This window comes from Cydia pomonella, chromosome 2 (genome assembly GCF_033807575.1).
Source record: "Cydia pomonella isolate Wapato2018A chromosome 2, ilCydPomo1, whole genome shotgun sequence".
Taxonomy (NCBI): Eukaryota; Metazoa; Arthropoda; class Insecta; order Lepidoptera; family Tortricidae; genus Cydia; species Cydia pomonella.
The window spans coordinates 6,781,056-6,805,930 of record NC_084704.1 but is presented as its reverse complement, the minus strand read 5'-3'; the positions used below and the strand labels follow the sequence as shown (position 1 = coordinate 6,805,930).

General features: G+C 35.5%; 1 protein-coding gene across 2 annotated transcripts in view; it reads right to left on the bottom strand.

Annotated features, from left to right (window-relative positions):
* The window catches only part of LOC133532507 (atrial natriuretic peptide receptor 1), a 365,542-nt gene that overhangs the window by 10,094 nt on the left and 330,573 nt on the right, over positions 1–24,875 (bottom strand). For both annotated transcript variants that reach the window (XM_061871235.1, XM_061871226.1), the window contains 10 exons: positions 22,604–22,742; positions 18,741–18,822; positions 17,852–17,975; positions 14,193–14,519; positions 13,608–13,767; positions 13,065–13,223; positions 11,386–11,551; positions 5,938–6,087; positions 4,346–4,538; positions 1,012–1,186 (listed from right to left, as the gene is read on the bottom strand). In XM_061871235.1, coding sequence (XP_061727219.1) covers positions 1,012–1,186; positions 4,346–4,538; positions 5,938–6,087; positions 11,386–11,551; positions 13,065–13,223; positions 13,608–13,767; positions 14,193–14,519; positions 17,852–17,975; positions 18,741–18,822; positions 22,604–22,742 — 1,675 coding nt within the window. The remainder of the gene's footprint in view (positions 1–1,011; positions 1,187–4,345; positions 4,539–5,937; positions 6,088–11,385; positions 11,552–13,064; positions 13,224–13,607; positions 13,768–14,192; positions 14,520–17,851; positions 17,976–18,740; positions 18,823–22,603; positions 22,743–24,875) is intronic.

The following is a 24,875-nucleotide window of genomic DNA, read 5'->3' as shown; positions in this document are numbered from 1 at the left end:
CACTTTTAAGATATATTTAAATTGCACCCAAGAAAGTAAGCTCAGAAATATTGAAGCCAGTAGAAATTCTCTTAGGGAGTTGTTTACCAAAGAAAAAATATCGAGAGTACGATCATTTCTGTTCAATATAGATTCTTAAATTTGGAGGAAAATTACAAACTGAAAGCAATTTGTCATTCGAATCACAAGGTAGGCTAGCAGAATTTATTTCAGGGCTCATTTCATTTGGCAAAAATATGTATGTTTATTCATACCACCCACTTTGCTGGGTAATGAGGCGGACTGAAATATACTCCACGAATGTAAATAAGGGATGAGACCGCGCAAATACAGGGGTGGCATTCCGATAGCCTGCAGAGCCAGGCGATCGCTCAGATGAGACAATTTAAGAGCATTTACCGGTGCTTACAGTCGTTAACGATTGGAGTCACATTACACTGGCTTGTGACAGAACTTGACTAGTTCTTCCTCATGGAACAGGTGAGATCACGCAGCCAGGTTCTCCTTTGTGTGAACATATTTCTCGGATTCGTCTAGTTATTTGCTGACATGGTTTATTGCAGGATACGTGACGTGTATACCGCGATGTCATATATGATTGATCCGTTTTCTAAGCATTTGATCCGGCATTTTTAGGATTGCCCACACTATCGATAATAAAAATGATTTTTTTGCAACAAAACGTATAAAAAAATATATATCAAAGTAATGTTTTTCCGTCCACATTTATTGAAAATTGTGATAGCTTGGTGAATAGTAATAACACATACATGTTGTAGTTAGGAACTTAGGTTAAAGTGGTATAGTTCGTATCATCCACGATGACGCGCAAATTTGTCAAATCTAACCTTTAATAACATGACAATACGATTCAAGGCATGCGTCGTCCTGAATGACGCGATCAATAACTAGGTACTTATTAGGCAGCTCACTGTAGCAAATGCTCCACGAAGAGATGAAACCTAAATAGGTTTGTCAAAATTTGTTCAGTTACTCCAATAAAATACTTACCAGAGTGCAATCCTATCCTTAGCTTCAACTGATCATGCGGTCTGTGTCTGATGCGGAACCGGCGAACGGCATTGAGCAGGGCCAGAGCCATGCGGGCCACCTCGCATGCGTGCCGCGTGCCGTTGCGCTCAGGCAGTCCTGACACTACCATGTAAGCGTCGCCTATGGTCTCCACCTGTTAAACAAGGTTTTATTACAAGTGCTGTAGGGTTCAGTAACGAACGTAAACCAACAAAAACAAATCTCTATAAATATACCCAAGTATACCCCATTTCATTTACCATGGCAGGATTCCACTTGAGACGGTCATTAGGCGTAAACATTACAAGTAGTGACAACAAAAGATACCCGGCAATCTTTTTTGCGGCGTCGTGTCTGTCATGTATGACTATCCATTCTTGATCCTTTGGTGTTTAATCTATGACCATATGCTGTCTTTGAAGAGCAGAGCTCGTAAATCAATGTTTAAACAATAGATAAACATTATAGTTCTCATTGTGCAGTTTCAAGTGATATCCCGCCATGGTCAACATGTTTTTGTTGGTTAGCACTCGATACTTTTTTTTTTTAAATATACTACGTCGGTGGCAAACAAGCATAAGGCCCGCCTGATGGTAAGCAGTGTCCGTAGCCTATGTACGCCTTCCATGTAAAGTATAGTGTATATTAATTATTGATGTCGTATAGGTAATTATTAGGTAATTTAGGTATTGCTTAAGAATACATTATAATAACATAATATAACGAAGTGATAAAATTAATTAATAGTAACTTTTCTACTTTTATCCATAATTTATTCATAATTTTATCCTTTTATCACAAGGAGGAAGATAATAGTATCATACGAGTACAGCTACAAAGTTTAACAAATAACCCGGGTATAAGGAAAAAACAGGGAAAAGCCGCGGATGAAGCTATTATGTTTTATTTGAATACCGACTGAATAATATACCATCCGACGAGAGGCTGAATGTGAATTTACAACCGTAAGCTTCTGGTTACATCGCAGAGAGCTTAGTGGATAACGAAACCATGATTGAATTAAAAAGAAACAAACATACTTTTAGAACACGTAAATTTGCCACGAACACGAGGTTAAAATCTGACGGGTTTTGAGCCCACAGTGTATCTACAGTTTTTATCCAAAATAAAATTTTACTAAAATAAAAAGTTTTTACTGTGCAGAAGAGAAAATTCCAACTTGTATGTAATGAATTATTATCAAGATGATGCGGTGTATGTTGATGTCTTTGTTGAATGAGCGATATTATTTATTAGAAAAGGTTGAATGCTATGGTCGTAGCGCTACATCGTGACCGATAACATGGCTTTCCTGGTATGTAGCGGAAATGCTTCGTAGAGGCAAAACGACAACGTGTCGTGATTAGCGCTAAATGGGTTTAAAGTTTTTAGTTACCTACTAAGTTTCAAAAAAAATATTTATCCATAAAATTATAATTGTAATGAATTCATAATACTGCAACATGCCGTTTTTCGTTAAGTTTTTACCACGAAAATTACAAATATATCTGTAAGCTATGCTATGTACAGACCTCAACTGTTATGGAAGTCGTAAACTTTTAATTAGAGAGAAAACAAGTTACTTTAATGAGCTCGAGGTTTGTAAAGTTTAGATTCTAACTGTCGCATCTTGTCGTAGCAGGGTTAGGGGGCTTATCTTAATGTACCTTTAAAGTACCTAACTTTTTATTATAATTAAAAAACAGGCTATGCTAGCTCCCTGAATTTTTAGGGTTCCGTAGTCAACTAGGAACCCTTATAGTTTCGCCATGTCCGTCTGTCTGTCTGTCTGTCTGTCCGAGGCTTTGCTCAGTGGTCGTTAGTGCTAGAAAGCTGAAATTTGGCATGGATATATAAATCAATAAAGCCGACAAAGTCGTACAATAAAAAAATAAAAACAATTTACACGTAAATTGGGGGTGACTTTTTTTTTGCTTCAACCCTACAGTGTGGGGTATCGTTGGAAAGGTCTTTCAAAACTAATAGTGGTCTACAACAAACATTTTTTGATAAAGTGAATATATTCGGAGATAATCGCTCCGAAAGAAAAAAAAATGTGTGTCCCCCCTCTAATTTTTGAACAGTCCGGTAGGTCCAAAAAATTTGAAAAATCGTGGAAGTAGAGCTTAAGAAATACATTAAATAACTATAGGAGAAAACTATAGCGGACATGATCAGTTTAGCTGTTTTTGAGTTATCGCAAAAAGTTTCCCCTTCATAGTAAGAAGACTTGCTTACTTTAATTAGGTACTGATTATGCAAATTTGCCAATTTGTTTAACTCGGGTGAAAGGTACCGTTTCATCCCTTGGTTAACAATTTACTATACTTTAAGCTCCAGTTTAGCTTATTGTGATGGAAGAGTAACTACGGAACCCTACACTGAGCGTGGCCCGACATGCTCTTGGCCGGTTTTTATATTGTACTATCACTTTCCACTTTCTATCACCGCACCGCTCGCCGTCGGCAGGGTGTTCATCCTCATACCCTAGAGTCTAAATGGTCACGCACTGTGCGGTTTAAGAGGAATTTCCTCCCGCGGACGCTCCGGCTGTGGAATGAGCTCCCTGCCGAGGTTTTCCCGAGGGTATACAGTATGGGGTTCTTAAAAAGGAGTGTACAGGTTTTTAAAGGGTCGGCAACGCGCATGTAACACCTCTGGAGTTGCAGGCGTCCATAGGCTACGGTGACTGCTTACCATCAGGCGGGCCGTATGCTTGTTTGCCACCGACGTGGTATTAAAAAAATATATATTATAAAACAAATAATATGACTGTCGCAATTTCACTATACATAGTGCGATTGCCACAGTCATGTTGTTTATATAATCGTTTGCCAAAAATACAATATTTCTTATGATTGTATACTCTATTCCAAGTATTTGTAGGGTCCCAAATCCCACAATTGCTCCAAACATCACGCACCAAATATCTCGCCTAAGGTGCGTGAGTAGCTGGCTTTAGGAAGGATGCCACCCAAAGCTCAATGTAGAATTATATAGGTCGAATGTAAAACTAATTTTTAACAAAGCTTTATATATTATAACTATTACATTTAAAAAAAACCCGTACACTATATGGCAAAAAAATCCACCTCGTGCCATAACTGCCTAACATCATTTTGGATAGGAGCTGATACTCTTCAAACTGCTGGATCGTTTTCTATCAAACATAGCTAAGAACTACTGCAAATAAACTCGCTTTCACGCAAAAAAACGCATCGAAATCGGTACATCCGTTGGAGAGCATACCACAGACAGACATTAGCGTCAAACATACAACCCTCTTTTTGCGTCAGAGGTTAAAAACTCGTACCTTATAAACGTCATAATTCTCCACAATACTGTCGAAGCAGGTGTACAAATCGTTGAGTAAATCCACGACTTCCATCGGCGTGGATGAAGCGGAGAGCGCGGTGAAGCCCACGATGTCGGAGAAGTAGATGGTGACTTGTTCGAACGTCTCTGCGACGACTGACTGGCCATTTATTAGTTGAGAGGCTACTGACCTGTGAACAAAACAAAAATAAGACTACCCACCTACGCATTCAGTCAGAGACCGACGTTATAACCATGAGGTTTAGATTATTATATACCTACCTACATTATGAGGTTTAGTTTTACGACTTCTCTGGCCTCGTCGGTAGTGACTGCTTATGAAGCTGATGGTCCTGGATTCAATTCCTAGTAAGGGCATTTATTTGTGGGATGAGCACGGATATTTGTTCCGGAGTCATGGGTATTTTCTATGTATTCAAGTATTTATATATATATAATGTATATTGTCTTAGTAACCACAACACAAGCCTTATTGAGCTTATTGTGGGGCTTACGGCCCGATTTTTACGGATACGGAAGATTTTTAAAAGATCTATAACTAAACGACACGTCTAAATTGACTTTCATTGCGATTCCGCTGTGATCCTAATAAGATCCATCTACGATATTTCAAAGAGACATTGGTTGCCCTAATCGAGCTGCTTCTGCCAATTATACGACATACATGCGATATCTAAATGAGAACTTATCTAAACCATAACTTAATCGTTATCGTATTTCATTCTTCGAATCGTTAGTCAATTTGTGTAAGAATGTCTTATAGGACTTATTCATTTATTATTTATTATACAAGGTGCCCGTGAGCATTGCGAGACATTTTAACTAAGCATTCCTGGTAATATTTAGAAACTAAAATGTCATATAAAATTTTCTGGATTAGGCCGTTTCAGAGATAATTAAATGTTTTTCGAAATCATTCTTTCGCCATAAGTCGGTACAAAACACATTTTTGACTGCGGTATTGCCACTTTGAGGTCTAGTCCGGACATACCTATTGACTGACATCGAAAAATTAAAAAAATGTATTCGAGAGGCTACCCCCAAATAAATAAATAAAAAACTTTTTTGTTAATTTTAGGTAATGTGTTTATCAATATAAATTACGTTTTATGTACAGGAGTGTTCAAAAAAAGGGAAAAAAAAACATTTTTTTTTTGTCGTATTTCACAAAAAGTCATATAACATTGCTTCTGTTGCCATCAGGAATGCACCGTTAAAATCTTTCGTAATGCTCACGGGCACCTTGTATAATTAGTACAGGACTTTAATTGAATTGTTGAGCCATTTAGGGTGCACTTTACTTTGGAGATTTCATAACATTTGTATTGATATAGCTTGAACCGTAGATAAGTCAACAATTAAAGTTCGCGGCCGTACCTACATAACACAAATAATTTTATTTGAAGAAAGTTATACGAGCATTTCTGATAATAAAAGTAAGTAATTAATTTAGTAAACTCCCAAAGATGTTCTGGGTTCATCTACTTAATTTGCTTTACTTATTGTACCAATTCTAGGCTCAATCACGTAGTATCTGTAGCATATCTTGCTAACAAAACTTATACTTACTTTGGTAACAACTGATATAAAAGTTCCTCGCACTTCTTCTTTTCTTCCAAATAATCTTGAGTTCTTTCACTAACTAATGTTTCTAAATTATTAGCGTACTGTTCCATACGGGATAGCAGATTATCCAATATATTACTACTTTCTTGGGATCTGTAACAAATGATAAAATTATTAATAATATTTCAATTGTCTTGGAAAAGAAGATGCTACAACGAGCGTCAAGATAAATAATAAATTAAGTACAAAGTAATTATTGTATAAAGAAATTAGTCAAGTGTAGTACATGCAGCTATAACTAAATTAAATGAAGGGTTTAATTGCGTAAGTAATTTAGAAAAAAGACAAGGAAAAAAAAATACTGGTCGGTCAAAATAACAAGAGCTTAACGCGTGTTAATAGGTAACGCCAGGCATCAAAGAAATGTCTCAAGGTAATATTTGGTGGATGACTGCAGGTGCAGTAGCGTTTAGGGGGAGAGAGGGGTCGAGAAAATGTGTCATGTTGCGACATGAGGGAGGGGGAGTCACAAACTTTGTGACGTCACTTTAATTTCATCTGTAACCGATTTTTTTTTTTGTTTTTGTATTAACATATTGTCAAATAACTAGTTCTATAATCGTTTTTTTTTTCATGTAATTTTTATATCTAATCGGTTTTGTAATGTTAATTTTTTAATTGTATCAAGTAAATTGAGAATGATAGTGTCAACGCTGGAGCAGTAACGTTGCTACAAAATTGCTGCTGCGGTCACAATGCTATATCACCTTTAGAAAACTTTTTTGGAAATCATGTCAATCGATCTTGATTTTCCTGAGGATCAAATGTCTATATAGACATTTTATCCTCAGCTCATGGCATTTAAGCAAAACAAAGGTCAGATAAGAGAGTTAAAGTCTGACGCTCGCGCTCGACGATTAAAACGCCTCGAACAAAATTATATTGTAATGTGACGTCATATTACTGTAGTCTGTTCTAAATGTATATTTTGCTATTTTGCCCCTGAGATATTGCGTTGCGCAATTTTAATTTCAATAACATGTAAGGAATCGAATGGTACCATTTTATTTTCTCTTTTTGAAAGTCAAAAGAAAATTTGATTGAGATTAAAGCCTTGTATTTTTTTAGATCACAACATGTCTTTTTAAATTTCACTTTTTTATAATGGATAACTCATTTTCTATCCGTTTAGCAAAATTTCGTTGTAATATTCAACATGTGTCAAGTACCCAATTGCCCATTAGTATAAATTACGCACACTATATTACTCACTAAGATCAACGTACAAGTCGATATTATCTTGAAATTAAGTCCACAAAATGATTGATCTAAGCCGATAAAGGTGTTTACTCAGGATCGTATTTGTCTATTGTAATAACACCATTACATTGTAAGAGGATTGTTATGAAATACTCCCAGTTACGTTTGCTTAGATTTGATCATGGCAATATAATCATATACGATATTCCAAATGTTTCATTTAGGTTATAAAAGCTTATTCAATAACAAGTAAATACGCAAAAAATGACAACCTTTTCCGGGTTTATATTTGAAATAACCTGTTTATTTTTAGTTCTAAATATCTATTTACATTTAGTTTATTTATGAATTAATACTATCAGAAAATAACTGTTTTTTTTTTAAATAGTGAACCGAACAAATACAGTATATGAACGTTTTATAAAACAAGGAACTACTATAATATGAAGATTATTTAACGGCTTCCTAGCCTAAGTCGTTAGTGCATTTGTATGTTATATAATTACGAGTAAATGTACTGTGTGAAATTTTACCCATACTACAGACTGTAGGTCATACTGAACAACTTTTATTATGGGACCAATACCGGATTCGCGAAAAAATATTTGGCTGTTTCATATGTCCCGGCTGATGTGATACTGCTGATTTCTATGGAAAAGCCAATTTTTTTTGTGATTTCGGCATTGGCCCCATAATAAAAGTTGTTCAGTATAACCTACAAGGAAATTGTCCAGAACTCGGGGTGCGAAGAATCTCCGGGCGTCACGATCACCTTCCCGTCAAACGGCTTCGGCAAAAGCTAAAAAGGACTCCGAAAACAGCTTAAACGTTCTCACATACAACACTCGGACTTTAAGAACAGAGGAAAGATTATTAGAACTAGAAAATGCCCTTAATGATATAAATTGGGATATTGTCGGCCTCTCTGAAGTGCGCAGACAGGGCGAAGATACCGTAGAACGAGAGAAGACCATCTTTTTCTACTGCGGGGATTCGGGTGGATTAAATGGAGTAGGCTTCTTAGTTGCGAAAAAATTGAAGGACAACATTATCGAATTTGTACCATACTCAGATCGAATAGCACTTTTAAAGTTTCGTTTAACAGATAAAAATCATTAACCATCATCCAAGTATACGCCCCAACATCAACACATCCCGATGAAGAAGTTGAAGATTTCTATAACCTACTCAATAAAGCATGCGATGAACACCGTACAACTTACAATCTGATAATAGGCGATTTCAATGCCAAAATAGGAAAAAGGCAAGACACGGAGGATGCCAAAATCATAGGTCCTCATGGTTTAGGAGACCGGAATATTCGAGGGTCGCGCGTCATCCAGTTTGCTTTCGGCCAAAATTTACAGATTTCCAACACATATTTTTACAAAAAACCCAACCGTAGATGGACTTGTATCTCGCCAAATTGTCTCTACAGAAACGAAATAGACTTTATCATTACATCCAATATACAGACTCTGAAGAACATAGAAGCCATAAATAACATAAAATTCAGCTCCGACCACAGACCCCTCCGTGCCAAATTAGTTTTCAGCAATAGAATTTACCGCCAACAGTTAATACTTAAGAATAAAATCCGAAATCATGATAAAAATACACTAATAGTACATAAACAGGAATTCATTAAAGAACTCAATAACTATTACGCTGCCTTGGACACAGATACTGAAAAAGATATTAACGAACAGTATGACCATATAAAAAACAGCATAAAAGTGGCAAGCAACAAAATTAAAAGAGGCAAAAATAGACACAAAAAACTAACAGAAAAAACGATAAAACTAATAGAAACAAGGCAGACATTTATCCACCCAAAGAATAGTTCAGAATATAGAGCAATAGATAAACTAGTAAAACGCAGTATTCGTGCAGATTTCAGATGTTACCAAACGAAATTAGTCGAAATAGCCCTAACCAAAAACAAGTCTCTTAAAACAGCTAAGGAAGGAGCATCAGCTGGGAAAAGCTGGATCACAAATTTAAGAGACCAATCTGGAATAAAACATGGGGGCAGAGACAAAATTTTAGATATAGCCACGGATTACTACCGGACTCTTTACTCTAACCCCCTCCAGACACAAATAACAGAAATGACCTCCGACGATATCCCACCCATAATAGAGCATGAAGTGTATCTTGCACTTCGTAGGATGAAATACAGCAGAAGCCCAGGAGAAGACGGCATCACAACCGAAGCCTTAAGGGTAGGAGAGCTGGAATTAATTCCTCAAATCACAAAATTATTCAATAGCATAATCCAAACAAAAACATTTCCACAACAAATGTGCCACTCTAATATCATACTGTTGTACAAGAAGGGTGACAGGGCTGATATCGGTAATTATCGCCCTATCAGTCTTGTCTCCCATCTGTACAAAACCTTCATCAAAGTAATAGAAAGTCGCATCTCCGGCTGCCTAGATCGCCGTCAACCACCAGAGCAGGCAGGATTCAGACCAGGCCTCTCCACCACCGACCATCTACATTCTTTAAACCAAATAGTTGAAAAATGCCAAGAACACAAACTTCCACTTTACATCGCCTTCATAGATTATTCTAAAGCTTTTGACAGTATCACCCACGCCTCCATATTCACTGCCCTATTCAATCAAGAAATAGATCCATCTTACATAAAACTCCTGAGCACTATATATAGAAATAGTACCGCTACCATCAAACTGCAATCCTCTGGCCCGTCCTTCAAAATAGAGAGAGGAGTTAAGCAAGGAGACCCGCTATCGCCGAAACTTTTTACAAGCACTCTGGAACAAGTCTTCAAAAAACTTGCGCCAAGTTGGGGAGAGAAGGTGCTTGTCGTCGGAAATCGCAGATTAACTAATCTGCGGTTTGCTGACGACATTGTCATTTTCTCTTCAACTGCTTCCGAGCTACAACAAATGCTTGAAGAACTAAGCATCGCAAGCCTCGAGATTGGACTGAAGATGAATATGTCAAAGACCAAGCTTATGACTAACAACAAACCACGTAGGATAGAGATAAATGGAGAACACATTGCATATGTCCATGAGTATATTTATTTGGGCCAATTAGTCTCCTTCCAGGCGCGTCAGGAAAAAGAGGTCGAAAGACGGATTGAAAACGCCTGGAGGAGCTATTGGTCCATGAAACACCTGATGAAAGGTAATCTTCCGATATATCTCAAACGGAAGCTCATGGACATGTGCATACTCCCAGTTCTAACCTACGGGGCACAGACTTGGTCTTTGACTAAAGCTCAGAAGTCCAAACTCGGAGTTTGCCAACGAGCTATGGAGCGTAGTATATTAGGTGTCAAATTGGTGGATCGAGTCCGGAACACCACGCTGCGCTCCAAGACACAAATCATCGATGTAGCTCGGAAAGCGGCCAAGCTAAAATGGGATTGGGCTGGTCACGTCTGCCGAATGCCGAATGAGTTGTGGGGCAAAGTCACTACAGAGTGGGAGCCCGAAAACTCGAATCGGGGATCTGGCAGACCTCACCAGCGATGGCGGGATGAACTGGACTCCTTCTTGAAGGAGTGGCCAGACATAGCACTCGACAGAGATCAGTGGAGAGATTGGGGGGAGGCCTTTGCCCAGCAGTGGGGCACGACAGGCTCCAAATAATAATAATAATAATATCTGTGACGTTGCATGGGTAAAAATACCTTACCTTTACCCGTGAAGTGAAACGTCACATACATAGTAAAGTAGCCACAACATAAGCCTAACGGAGCTTACAGTGGGACTAGATCAATTTCTGTACGGCTGTCCTAAAATATTGATTCACTAATTTCACACTTAATACGTTGCGTCACGTTTTCAAGAAAATACACTTTTTATGATGGTAAGCAACGGCTTATGATCGATTAAACGGACGAACGAACCGAACAACATGTACTACTTATTTTGATTGAAAATAATTTCATTATAATAATGAGCACATAAATCGTCTACGAAATATTTTATACAGATATTTCACGATGTAGAAAAACTGGTAATATAAATTGTAAAAATAAACCTCGCAGCACAAATAAAAATGAGCAAGCAAGCAATGTTTACAGAACTAGCGTATATTTAACGAATGAGAACGCAAAGAAATTACGAGTAAGAACACTATAACTTTACATTAGTAAGATGAAAGCAGACACACACCCATTAGATGAAGTTACATGTACATAAACATTACTTGTTGAGGCGACGGACGGCGCCCTTCAGGTGCGCGAACACGGGGCGCTCGTTGGGGTCTTCGGCCCAGCAGCGCCGCATGAGGTCGTGCGCGTCGTCGATGTCGCACGAGCGATGGTGGGACGTGTTCGGCCGGAGGCCTGTGGCTTTTACGGCCTCGATTATTTCTGGAGAACGATGGTGGCATTAGAAAATAAAAATGTTTGATATTACCTGTGTTGGAAAAAGTGTCTGATACTGGTCATCGCAGTTCATGCTGTTGTTGATATATGACCATGAACACTATTTGTTTATTGTGTCCCTGTTTAACATAATTATGGGAAGGTTTTTATGTCTGGAAGCCTAAAACAGGTTTTTTGCTCCAAAAAAATAAATCAACCAGACTTCAAAAAAAAAACAACATTATAAAAATATGATTTCATAAATAGCAAATTGCAGTTAGTTTTAAAAAAATATTTATAATTCAGAAAGCGTCAAATTACTATGCTGTTTCATATTTGACATTATGACATCGATTTTAATTTAGCCTATTTTATTATTTTATTTCTTTGACAATCGTTCTGGCCTAGTCTAGTTACCCTGCCTATAAAGCCAGGTTCGAATATTTGTTCTATGTATTGGTATTCGTAGATGTTTCTATGTATTTCAGTATTTATATTTTATTTATATATCGTTGTCTGAGTACCCACAATACAAGACTTTGTGAGCTTACCTACTCTGGGGCTTAGTCAATTTATATAAGCATGTCGTATAATATTTATTTATAATATCTTACTAGTATTTCATCAATAATAATGTCAATGATGTGATGTCTAATAATAATCTCTTTGATGTCTTTTCGCTATTGAATTATGGTTTAATCAAAGAAGGCTCCACATTTCTAAAGACCATGTAATTTTCTTGACTAATATATCTAAACAGATTAATTACGCTCAGTACAAATTATTTGCAATTATGGATGTATGACAAGAATATGTAACTTGATTTTTATCTCGTTAGGCCTTGTAATATTAGTAGAAAAATCTAGAAACAAAAAGACTACAGCGGCTTGAACCAGAATATCTAACACTTATAACAACTGTAACTCGCTGTACAAGTACAAATTAGATATGCTACCATGCTAACCTACCTGCCTCTTTCCATAGAAAATAACCACAATCGAATAAATAGTACTACATTACTATAGAGGCCGGGAAACAAAGGGTATGCAGGCCAAGTAGATATACATATATAAAGGGCCGAACGTTGCGAGGCCGGATAGGGATTTGTCAAAGTTGCAATGAAAATAAAATAAAAAAAATGTGGACAACCTACGAAGGTTTACACAGTTAAAAACAAATTAGGAATCTACTACTATTTGATGGTTGAATGTCAGGACGTTGTGTTACGACTTGACATTTAAAACCAAAAGAAGGTTGTTCTACAGGCCTAGGTGTATAAGGCCCAAATAAAGATACATCTCTACAGTTCGCGTTCTAAAGCATCTATCGCAGTCTAATTGTTCTAAATAGAGGGACTTGTAACTTTTTGTTAAGCTATTAAAGAATGGTAAATACTTTTGACGCATATTACTTTTGATGGTGACTGTACGTGTGGCTGAAAGTTGATCGGTTACAAACATGTGGGTAAATAAACATTTTTGCATTACAATCATAATATGAATTCTAAATAATAGTTCACCTTTCGGACCCATTTCTATACCGGGCCCCAGCCAAAATGCGCCCTGCCGGTTTACTATCTCGTGCATGATAATTGCGAACGAGTATATGTCTCCTTTCTGCGTGCCTTCTGGGGGTGGGTCTTCCATGCGTAGCAGTTCAGGAGCGGTCCACAACATTCCTAAGAATAAAATAAATGTTTTAACACCTACACTATTTCATCTAAACTGCAGATTGTAATAAACTGGTTTTTTATTCTTTTTGGCAATTAAAAAAAAAACGTGAGTTCAAGCCTACGTCGCGTCTAGATAGAGCAAAAAAAAAAAACATTTCAGAAAAAATGCTCTTAGAACCAAAAAAGAATAATATCTTGAATTGCTGTGAAATTATGTAGGTATCTTGTAAGATACAATGCCAAGAAAGGGTTTTATCTCTTTTCAAGTATATTAGAATAAAGAAATAAAAGCAATATCAATATATATTTTTTATATTATACACCGGCGAAAAATATTACATTGAAAACATTTGTTGCATAAAGTGTCCAAAAATTTGAAAAATATCTTACGAGTCCAATAGCTATGAGCCGACGGATCTTTTTCGGTGGTTCGGAGAGCGTGTAGACCAAAATCGGTGATCTTCAGGACAAAGCGGGAGTCAACGACGCAGTTGCTGGATTTGAGGTTGCCGTGGGACCTGATGTCGGTTCCGTGGAGAAAGTGCATGCCCTGTCATGTTAACACCAGTTTGTTAAAGATTTTCATTAAAATGTTAAAAGATTATAAAATAAATATTCGATGTAGTAAAATTAACATAATACCCATTAAAAAGAAATAAATGAAGCTCCTTCTAAGAATATATTAATAATAAGATAAGAATTTAAAGAATAAGAATAAGAATCAGAATAAGAATTTTTTTACACACCACATATTACAGGTTCACTATAAAACAAAAGTAAAAATAAAAAATTACATAATAAAGAAGGAGAAAAATAATTATAATCATTTATACATATGAGATTTATACTTTAAAATAAATAAAAAATCTTGAGTGGATTATAAATACTGATCCAAAGAAATTCATATTTCAGTGACGAGTTTAATTCTCTAAAATTTCTTTCAATTATTTCGCTTGTAGAAAATAAATGTCTTACCCGGACGATGTCATGCATTAAGCTGACTTTGAACATCCAATCCAATTTGATCGTGTCATTCTCCAAAATGTCCTGTAAGGACCCTTTGGGGCAATATTCGGTCAGCAGACAACAATGGGGTGGATCCACGCACGCTCCGTAGAATCTTGCTAAATGATCATGTTCTAAATCTTTCATTTTCTTCAATTCGAGTAGCAATGGTCTTGTTAAGTCTATGCGCTGTTTATCAACTTTTTTAAGCGCTACCCTGCAGCTTTTATACAGCCCGCAAGGAGTGTAGATCTGTCGGTCGCCGGCCAATGACGTTGCCTCGTCTGAGTACGCCGTCTGCGAATAAAATGTTTCGTAGCTTTATTGTACGTCTTAATCTCTTTTAAGCTCGTTTCTAGCTCTTAGTACAATAAAAATAATTTAGGTACAAATTTTCGTTTAATCCAGATTAAAAAACCGGGCAAGTGCGAGTCGTACTCGCGCACGAAGGGTTTCGTACCATTATCTATAAAAACGGCATAAAAATAATGTTGTTGTATGGGAGCCCCCTTAAATATAAATATTTATTTTATTCTATTTTTTAGTATTTGTTGTTATAGCGGCAACAGAAATACATCATCTGTGAAAATTTCAACTGACCAACTATAACGGTTCATGAGATACAGCCAGACAGACAGACAGACGGACGGACAGCGGAGTCTTAGTTATAGGGTCCCATTCTACCCTTTGGGTACGGAACTCTAATAAAAATGATAAATACGAGTAAAATAAAGTCGTCTGATTGTGGGTGATAAAATATTGAAATAAAAAAACACACGATAACTTGACTCATTCTGTTAGCGACAAATACCAAGTACAGTCGAGGAAATTGATTCTTTAGCAGTTAACGTGTCACGTTACAATGGACAGCTCTTACCATAAGTATGTACAGCTAAATTTACTTGAACCGCAAGTTGCTAAAGAATCAATTTCCGCGACCGTACATCGCTTTAGCATGAAACATAACGCAGATTCTCTGCTATGAATAAACCGTCTTATAAATATTATATTTACACGTGTTTCTCATTTATGAAATCCTCTTTTTATCTGGGAACTTTCGCAAACAATAAATCCGATTTCTTAATAAAGTAGTAATAAAGCAATAATAAGCTTTTCCGAAAAATTTATAAAGAAAATACTTATCAGAAGATAAAAATATACTGCCTGAATTATTTAGTCCTCTAGTTCAGTAATAAACATCAGTGTTTAAAGAATTCTTTATCCAGAAATTAGAAAATATTTAACAAAGAAAAAATAAATTAAACAGAAGTTCTAATAAGCCAGTAATTAGCAAGTTTGTACAGCTAAGGGCGATGTTTTTTACAAGCCCGCCTCCGAGGTCGGTTTAAAGGTTACTTTTCAAGAAGTAGGGCATTTAATCGGATAATGTCAAAAGTAACAAGCTAGAATTTAAAAGATAAAAGAACATTAAGAAACAAAGTACAATATTTTTACACAGTATTGAGCTTTTTTTTATTGTAGGTAATTAGATAAGTAAGCGCTCTTCCATAATTATTGATTTTCAAAACAGTTTGTAAAAAAATGATTTATAAGATAACTACACCTTATATAATAATAAAACAAAGTTTCCCGGCGCGTCTGTTTGTGTGTTTGTATGTTCGCGTTAAACTCAAAAACTCCTGAACGGATTGTCATGCGGTATTCACCTATCAATAGAGTGATTCTTGAGAAAGGTTTAGGTGTATAATTTGTTAAGCTTTTGTGTAACCCGAACGAAGCCGGGACTGGTCGCTAGTCTTAGATATATCCATTAACTGAAGACAATAAATAGAAAGCCAAATTTAACAGTTGTCTTATTCTTAACAAATATTACTACATTTTCGCGTTCACACAATGGAAAGCTATCGGCCCGATTCGAAGAATGATTAGGACACGTTTAAGATCTTGGAAGTAATTTACTATTACGATAAGTTCTGGTTTAGATAAGTTCTCATTTAGATATCGTTTATATATCGTATAAGTGACAGAAGCAGCTCGATTCGGGCAACCAATGTCACTTTGACGTTAAAAATATCGTAGATAGATCTTATTGGGATCACAGCGGAATCGAAATAAACGTTCATTTTGACATGTCGTTTAGCCATCGATCTTTTAAAGATCTTTCCAAGATATTAAACGTGTCTTAATCATTCTTCGAATCGGACCGTATGAGTGAAATCATTCGTGAAAATCATGGCAATGCTGCCTATGCCCTTCGTCTGCCTACATGACAAAATAACATCTGGAGTGGAAAATTGAAACCACTTAATTTGAGAGTACGATATTTAGATACGGGACGTGATACCGATTTTTAGCCGACTGACGAAGAAGAGAGGGAAGTTTTTCTACCGATAGTTGTTCATCCAAGGAATAAAACGACGTGACGTGGGTTTAAATGCCGGATTCATACAATCTATAGTTTGTAAAATGATATACAGGCCATTTGGAACGTACACTTATGTCTAACTGATGTCGGTCAGCTATCGTGCGTTTCGCTCATACTGTCTTGAGACGCACGATAACTTAATAACATGGTTCAAATATCATTCTGATGTTCCAATCGGCCTTGTCTTGTCGATGTTTTAATTTTTAATATGTTTATCTAAAGGCGGCCGGAGGTCAAAATCCTTGAAGATGTATAAAATATATTTATATGGATATGTTTAGTTTAAATATAATACCTATAGGTACTATCGGCATGCGTACTATTGCTAATTTTATTTTATTTTTATCGTTGTTTTAGGGAAAATTTGGCATATTATATTTTTCAGCATGCTCTGCGGCCCTATTGGCTTGATAGGGCCTTAACACAAATATTGATTAAGCTGTGGGAGTTAAGTATATGGTATATAGGAACGTAATACATAAATGTATGTTACATCATAAGTCGGAATGTCAATTAACTTTAAATTTAGGTACTTTTTAAATTATATATGATTTCCATTATTTGGTTATGAACTATGACAAAAGTTAGTTACATTTCTTATTTAGAAAGCTTAACATCTTAATTGCCTGTTTTCTGAATTAAATTTCAAAGTTACATTTTGTTAATTTAAAATGAGGATTATTTATATTTGGCAATGGGTGTTCCATATGTGTATATCTATTTTCATTATTTAGGTATTGTAGAGATTTTAAACTTCGAATTTAAAGTACACAGTTTACAGTCACACTAAGCTTGACTCGCATATTTTATATACTCTCAAAACATGGAAAAAGAGAGAGAACGAGAGAGAGCGAACTATTTCATCTCATAGATCAGAGTCTCCATTTTCAAGCACTACTACTGCTGAGCTCCAGCTCACTCAAGCCGAGCTTAATGATATAAACCTTTTTTTTTAATCTTTTTAAAAATGTATTATATTTATTTCCAAAACTCAGTATCATTACTGTAGCTATTGATTTATTTACGTTCTTTGATTCTGACATGAGGTAAAGAATCTTACAATAATATCGAGTGTCGTTTGTGTAAAAAATCATTTTTCGACATGCAAATTGTAAATATCCCTGTTCTCGCCATACAATATCAGTTCAAGGAGCTTACCCTAAGCGTATAGATACAGATACACTCAAAAAATTTACACTATGATTCTGAAACGCATCGGATGAAAGCAAAAAGATAGACTCACCCCACTGCTGTACCTTCGTGCCAGCGAGTGCATGCTCCCACGCAGCCTTGCTCCCGGCTGCAGCACATCGCTCCAGTTCACCCGCCACGTCATCATGGCGATCTCGGCTTCCAACTTGTAGTGTCTGTTCAGTAAAAAAAAACTATTATTTTAATACTAATGTTTACTCTCAATTATTGTAATTCTGTTTTTTTTAATAGCTCGCATCAGAAGCTGATTCTTAACTAATATAATTCCACAAAGAAAAAGAGATGCCATAGATTTAAATTCCAAAACAACATTTCATCCTAAACAAAGACCGGGCTTGCTTTCATTTTATTACCTAAATATTTTATCGTAAAATGTTTTTCCTACCCGCATATATCATTCCGTAATAAAAAGGAGACCACACGAAATTTGTAAAGAATTACAACTTGATGAATGAATTCCAATAGAACAGAAGTATGTCAATGGTAAAAGCGCTGTAGAATCCTTGTTTATTTTCAAATTAGTTTGTAGGTATAAATAAATAGAAATAGAAAAAAAGAAGTATTTAAAAATGGATCAAACTTCAATCATAATATTCATAACTAGAAGCATACTCGTATCACTATCTCACGTACTTCAAATATAGTTATAGTACAGTCAGCATCAATAGTATCGATGAAACAACGCGCCAAAAATCACAGATAACTTTTCCAGATACAGATAAATTTCTAAAATTCACATTCCAAAGTATATCTTTTGCAGTCTTAGTTGTTCTATATTAAAGACATCACTTTTTGTTAAGCTGTTACAGAATGGGTAGATACTTATGAAGCGTTATTTCATCCGCTTCTTTTGATGCTGACTGTACACATTAAACTTAATTGAAACTCAAAACTTATACGATATGATGTGTAATAAGTACCTGTAGATAAATACTGACAGGATGGCCAGTATCACCACCACTGAACTGAGAACGATACTGAGAATAGCGTATACGGGGAGCGCTGTAACAAAACAATTATTTAGATAATATTCAACAGTTCTAAACTTCATACATTTTACATGATGATTGAGGACAACTTTACTCTCATTAGGTGCTATTTGTTCCTAAAACTTAACACAGAAAGGTGCAATTTTGAAATTGAAAAATAAATTAAAATTTCACGACGTCGAGCAAGATTTTTTTTTTTTACCTTTATTAGATTATGTTTAAGTTAGGAACACCACAGGCAACTGAACTCTAAGAGATAATTTTCATCATAATTTATATCATTAATTAATGGATATATACACCCCCATTTATCTTACCAAACACATACTCGCAATCTTAAAAGGCCAATTAGGCCCGACTCATCCATACTACTCACTGCCCAAGAGGTTCTTCTTAATAATGTACGAATCCGTTAAGGAAAAGCCTTCCCGAACTCAGTAAATCAGCGTCCATTGATTCTTTCACCAATTTACTGAATGGACCCCTGGATGGAAGTCGTAAAATTTTAATGTAAGAAATGGCGAAAAATTATAGGGAGTATTACATTGTATACTCGTAGGTATACGTCTTAATCAAGCTATAGGAACGAATGTTTATGGATAAATTTAGAGTTGAGCTTTTAAAAAAATATATAGAATTTGGCTGTGGATCCTAACTCTTAAAATAACCAAACAATAAAAATAAAACATATGAAAGAGCATAGCCATGGTTAAAATACAATGAACTGTGCAAATATATTTTCCATAATGTCCAGGGAGGTAAATGAGGACTAAGTTGGGAAAAGTGGTCGTTCACTGTCGTCTTCATGTTCGGTTAATAATACTTGTACGTTGTTTCTGATAGATGTTACAGGAGATGAGGTAAGATTGGAAATAGTCGAATAGATGACGATAATAACACCAGTGACAAATCTACTCGTAGCTCACGACATGGCACTTCAAGTGGAAATTGACCACTGAGCGACGGGGCACAATTGAGTACTTGACCCATGTTGAATATTATATCAAAGTTTAGCTAAATGGATAGAAAATGAGCCATCCATTATAAAAAAGTGAAATTTAAAAAAATATATTGAGATTATAACAAAATACAAGGCTCCAAAGTCTCAACATTTTTTTTTTGAACTTTCAAAAACAAAAAAGAAAATGGCCCCATTCAATTCCTTACATTTTACTGAAAAATAAATTGTATGACAACTATACACATTAACGCAAAATTTCATACATAAATGCCATGAGTCCTATATAGACATTTGATCCTCAGGCAAATCAAGATCGATTGACATTATTTACAAAAAACTGTCAAGTAGCCCATTATTGTAACAGTGTTTGCCGAAAGTTAATTAAATTGACCATATTGAAAATTAACCAATACAAATTGAATTGTAAACAGTAACAATCCGTTACGGTTTACGGTTCAATTTGTAATGATTAATTTTCAATATCGTCAATTCTAATTAACGTTCGGCCAACACTGAATTGTAACAATCTTGCCAGCACTAAAAATATTACACGTGATTAGGAATAACGAAGGACTTTTTGTCTTATTCCTGTTTTCAACTCCCCCAAACGCACCTTATATAGTAAATGCATAAAAGACTTCTCAAAATAAGATTCCAGTAACGAAGAAAGAATCGAATTCGATTTATTACCGTCTCGGTCCACGCTTGATCTATTCCGTTTAATCTTTACGCCCCTTGGGTTGGATTGGATATGGATTGGTCTGAAAAAGCTCAGAAATTTCAGCTTGTGATTTGTTTCATGTGATTTTAGTGAATCACTCATCGATTTGAACACTTTGTTGAATTAGTTTTATATTTTAGCTTAGATGTTAATAATTAGGCTAATTTTGTCGAACCAACCAGGAAAATGCTTATGCTACAATCAATAAATATTTTACTTTATCTCGTAAATTCATATATTTCTATAAGATGAATATGTGTATCCCCGACTTGGAAACGGTTTGGTTAGAAAAACCGTGATTGACTGTTTGCATGCCCGGTTAAAACGATTGTGAATTGTCGTTACTTGACAGAAATTTTTACTGACGTTAACGTTTTGCTATATTGTTGACATTTGGGTCTAATTGATTCATTTTTTTATATCCTCGATTCGGCAATATTAAAAAATAAGAGATAACTCATTTTAGAAAAATGTGTATATGTATAGTTAAGAATAAATTGATAATTATGTGTTATTTTGTTATCTTCATGTGGATTTATTATGTAATTACAAAAGGTCTATAACATTAAATGCTTAATTTGTTAAAGAAAATAAAAAAATCATTTTATGAGTTAAATAAAATTAGTATTAATAAGATAAGATAAATCATTTCAATTTTATTTTAAAGATTATTAAAGCATATAGAATGTACGTATAATTGACAATCGCGACTGATCTACTCCGGGCGTTACATAATATTTTTACAAATTTTCCCTTCACGGAATAAACGCACTGGTTTTTTACTATTTTTTGTTATTATTATTCTGGTCGCATTGAGCTATCTAAGAATATAATTAAAAGAAAACATTCACGGGAAGGTGGGAGGGTAAGCAAGTTACTCGAGACTTTCGCACTTAAAGCAAAGCACATCGGTATAATCCGCTAATAAACAGCCGGGACCACACCAACTAGATGGCCTCACGAGGATTTTCTTCATGGGCACGCATGGGTTCTCAGCCAATTTATTCTCGGCTCAAATGGAGAGTTTCATGTATTATTTTCCTAACTACAATTGTCGTATGTTGATGTAAGACAGAAATGAGCTTTGAAATAGAAATACTGTTGACGATAAAACCATGCATGTATTTAAAGTCTAAGACAAAATTTAAGTAAGTAGGTAATAACCAGCTCAAGAGATAAAAAAAAAACGAATATTTGACATAGGTAGGTAGGTTTAAACCCGGCGTAATGTGATTCTTTCATTATTTTTGGGGTTTTACGAGTAAGAGGTAAGTCAAGCTGTGTTGCTTTTTTATATATTGCCTTAAGTAAATTGTTTGTAAGTTAAAAGAAAAACACTAGCATCATTCTGTTTTCATGAATTTTTGTTTTTATAATCTTCAAGTCTCCCCGGTACTGTTTGTTGCATCACATCGTACAATTGAATAAGTTAGGCAAATTAAATCAGCTATATCAGGAAAGTATAATAATTTAACATCCCTGCGGTGACTGCAAACCACGAAGCAAATTAAAATTGAGATATAATATGAGCGTCAATTAAATGTTAAAATCTTAAATTCCTAAGAACAAAGAATCGAATTAGAAGTGGTTAAAATTCACCGTCTTGAGTGGGACTTCAACCCACGATCACTGAATCGCTGGATTAATTAATATGGGATAGCGTGTTCCAGTATAACTTGGAACTCCGGTAGCCGTGCGAAACTCTTACGGTAGATGTCTCTAGGGCTTCCCTAACGCTCATGAGCGTATTATTCGGAAATATTCCCTGTATTGGGTAAGGTCTTGGTACGGTCTGAAAATATCGATATGGACAAAGTGCCAAAATATGTATACACTACCCTAATTTATGGGCAATAAGTTCGTGTATATATATTTTTTGGCACTTCGATCGTGTCGATGTTTTCAGACGAGACTGTACCTCCGACGGCACAGCACCGGGCTAGCGACCCAGTGATCGTGAGTTCAAGTCTCACCCAAACGGTGAATTTTTTCACTTTTAATTTGTTTCTAAGCTTAACAGCATCGTTTGTAGAGGTTTATACTTGATACAAAATTTACAAAGTATCGATCTTTGGGGTCTTTTAAAGGCGAGCATTTCAAATAGTTCCTTACACTTGTCAGGGCACAGCGAGCCGTCGAAGCCGCAAACGGGGGTGTCCCGGGGCGGGTCTGTGCTCCCGCCCGCCCAGTGGATCGGCCTGTCTGGGTTGAACTGCAAAGACTTGTTCGCCGCCACATAGGTTGCCACCACCTGAGGAGTCAAGCAATTACTTTAAGGGGTTTCAGAAATTACGAGTGTCGCGAGCAATAATGTGGTTCACATGTGTGAGGAGGGTACTTCTTATAAATAACTAAAAGATCGTTTTTTCGGACCGGATAATTTATAGGATCACCCTGCCTTTTAACCTTGTGAGGCCCAGTGTCATAAATATATCACATAGTTTGGACTCCATACATATAGTGCTAAAGTTAAAATATGTATAAAAGAGATGACGTCACCGGGCCTTAGGAGGTTAACTCAAACTGTTCTTGAGTTAGTTGAGCAGTGATTTTCTATAAGATTATATATATCACAGAGATAAAAGAAAAAAATATTTATTTAGAACGTTTAAATTATGAATTTAATTTTAAAAGCGTAACTGACATGGGCACAATTAGGTACATTGACACTAATATGGACCCAAGAAAGAGAACGAGACTGTGACTTCGAAAGTTGGCTCATTTTGAAAATCCCATTCTACTGTAGTAATAGTAAGTAGGTAGGTAGGTGTTGCAAAAGCGTAAGTGTTGCTACAGTACGATGTGCTTTTGGCTTATATATATCGCGTATGTAAGTACTTAAACAAATAAATAAAAAACTAGGTGGAGATTGCGGGATGACCTGGACGCAAATATTAACGGCTGGCCGGAGATTGCTCAAAACCGCGACGGATGGAAATCGACGGACACCATATGGGCTAGTAATATAATATACATATAATATAAATGTAACATATACGTAATAAAAATACGATAAAAACATAACTTTAAAATTAAATATTTAGTGAAATCGTTTTTTTTTCAACAATATCACAAAATGAAATGCTGAACATTCATGATTATAGCATATTCAGTACAAAAATATTATGGAATGTAGAATTCCGCCTTTAATATATATACTACTATATAATATAGGTAGGTACGTATTTATTGTGCATACCATGTACAACTTCATTTTCAAGTTACCTTCGTTCAAATCATTTATCATTATAATTTATTTTGAGGCGTAATTCTTACTCTTACGCCTGAAGACTGATCTTGTTTGTTATTTTATGTTAGGTATATGTGACTATTTATATACTGGACCGAAATCTTTTGATGTTATTTGACGAGGGTTTGTTGTCTGCCGCTTTCAATTAGTTTATAGCCTCCCAGGCGTGCGACCAGACAGGGAGAACTTGGATACTATATTTATATAATACATCAATAAAAGCAATCTTTGCACTATTTATTATTAAAACTATTGTCAGATAATATGACAAAAAACTTGGTTCGATTAAAAAGCCACATTTAGTGGTCGTAAACAACATACATTACTTTCGATTTTATTTTTCTAAAGTGCAAAGTTCGATTTTATGGCCGTCGTTTTATGTCCGTATATAGTTACGTAACAATTATGACAAAATCCATTAAGTGCTATAAAGAATCGTTGATACTATATTTTACGCTACAAAAACATAATCCAGTCTTTGTTACCGCAAAAATAGCTGAAAAAATCGTAATTCAATTTATCAAACTACGTGAAATTCAAAAATATTGCAGGTTGCCGTGATCCCGTGTTGTTTTTTTTTTCCTCTTTTTGGGAAGTTTAAACTGTAGCCTATGTCGCCCAGCTCTAAATCTAAGACTCTATTGACACCTATTTTTCATGTAACTTTTATCAGTTTCGGTGTTACTATGGAATATTATGTAACACTACATATTGTAGAGATTGCTACAACCATAACCTTTATTTATGGCTTTGCCGTAGATAGATAGACAAACCATTTATTCCTTTGCCACACACACACCACAATATACACCGTAGTGAGGTGATATAAAAATCTAGTCATTAAAAATTGTTCTAAAACCGAATGAATTAACGATAGTACTTGAGATTACAATTTGCCCCCATTAAACAGTTGTTCGTACATACGAGTCAAAAACCCATTTATACTTTAATACTATCATCGTCGGTATTTTATTTTAATTGTTTACATATTAATTATGCCAGTTCGTGGTTCGTTACATTTGCACAAATGCGATTAATAGGGAGCAATGTTCGGTACGAAATGCTCTAATTAAACGCTCATTAAAACCTTGAATGTAATGTGGATATGAAAATAATAAAAAATATACTTAATCT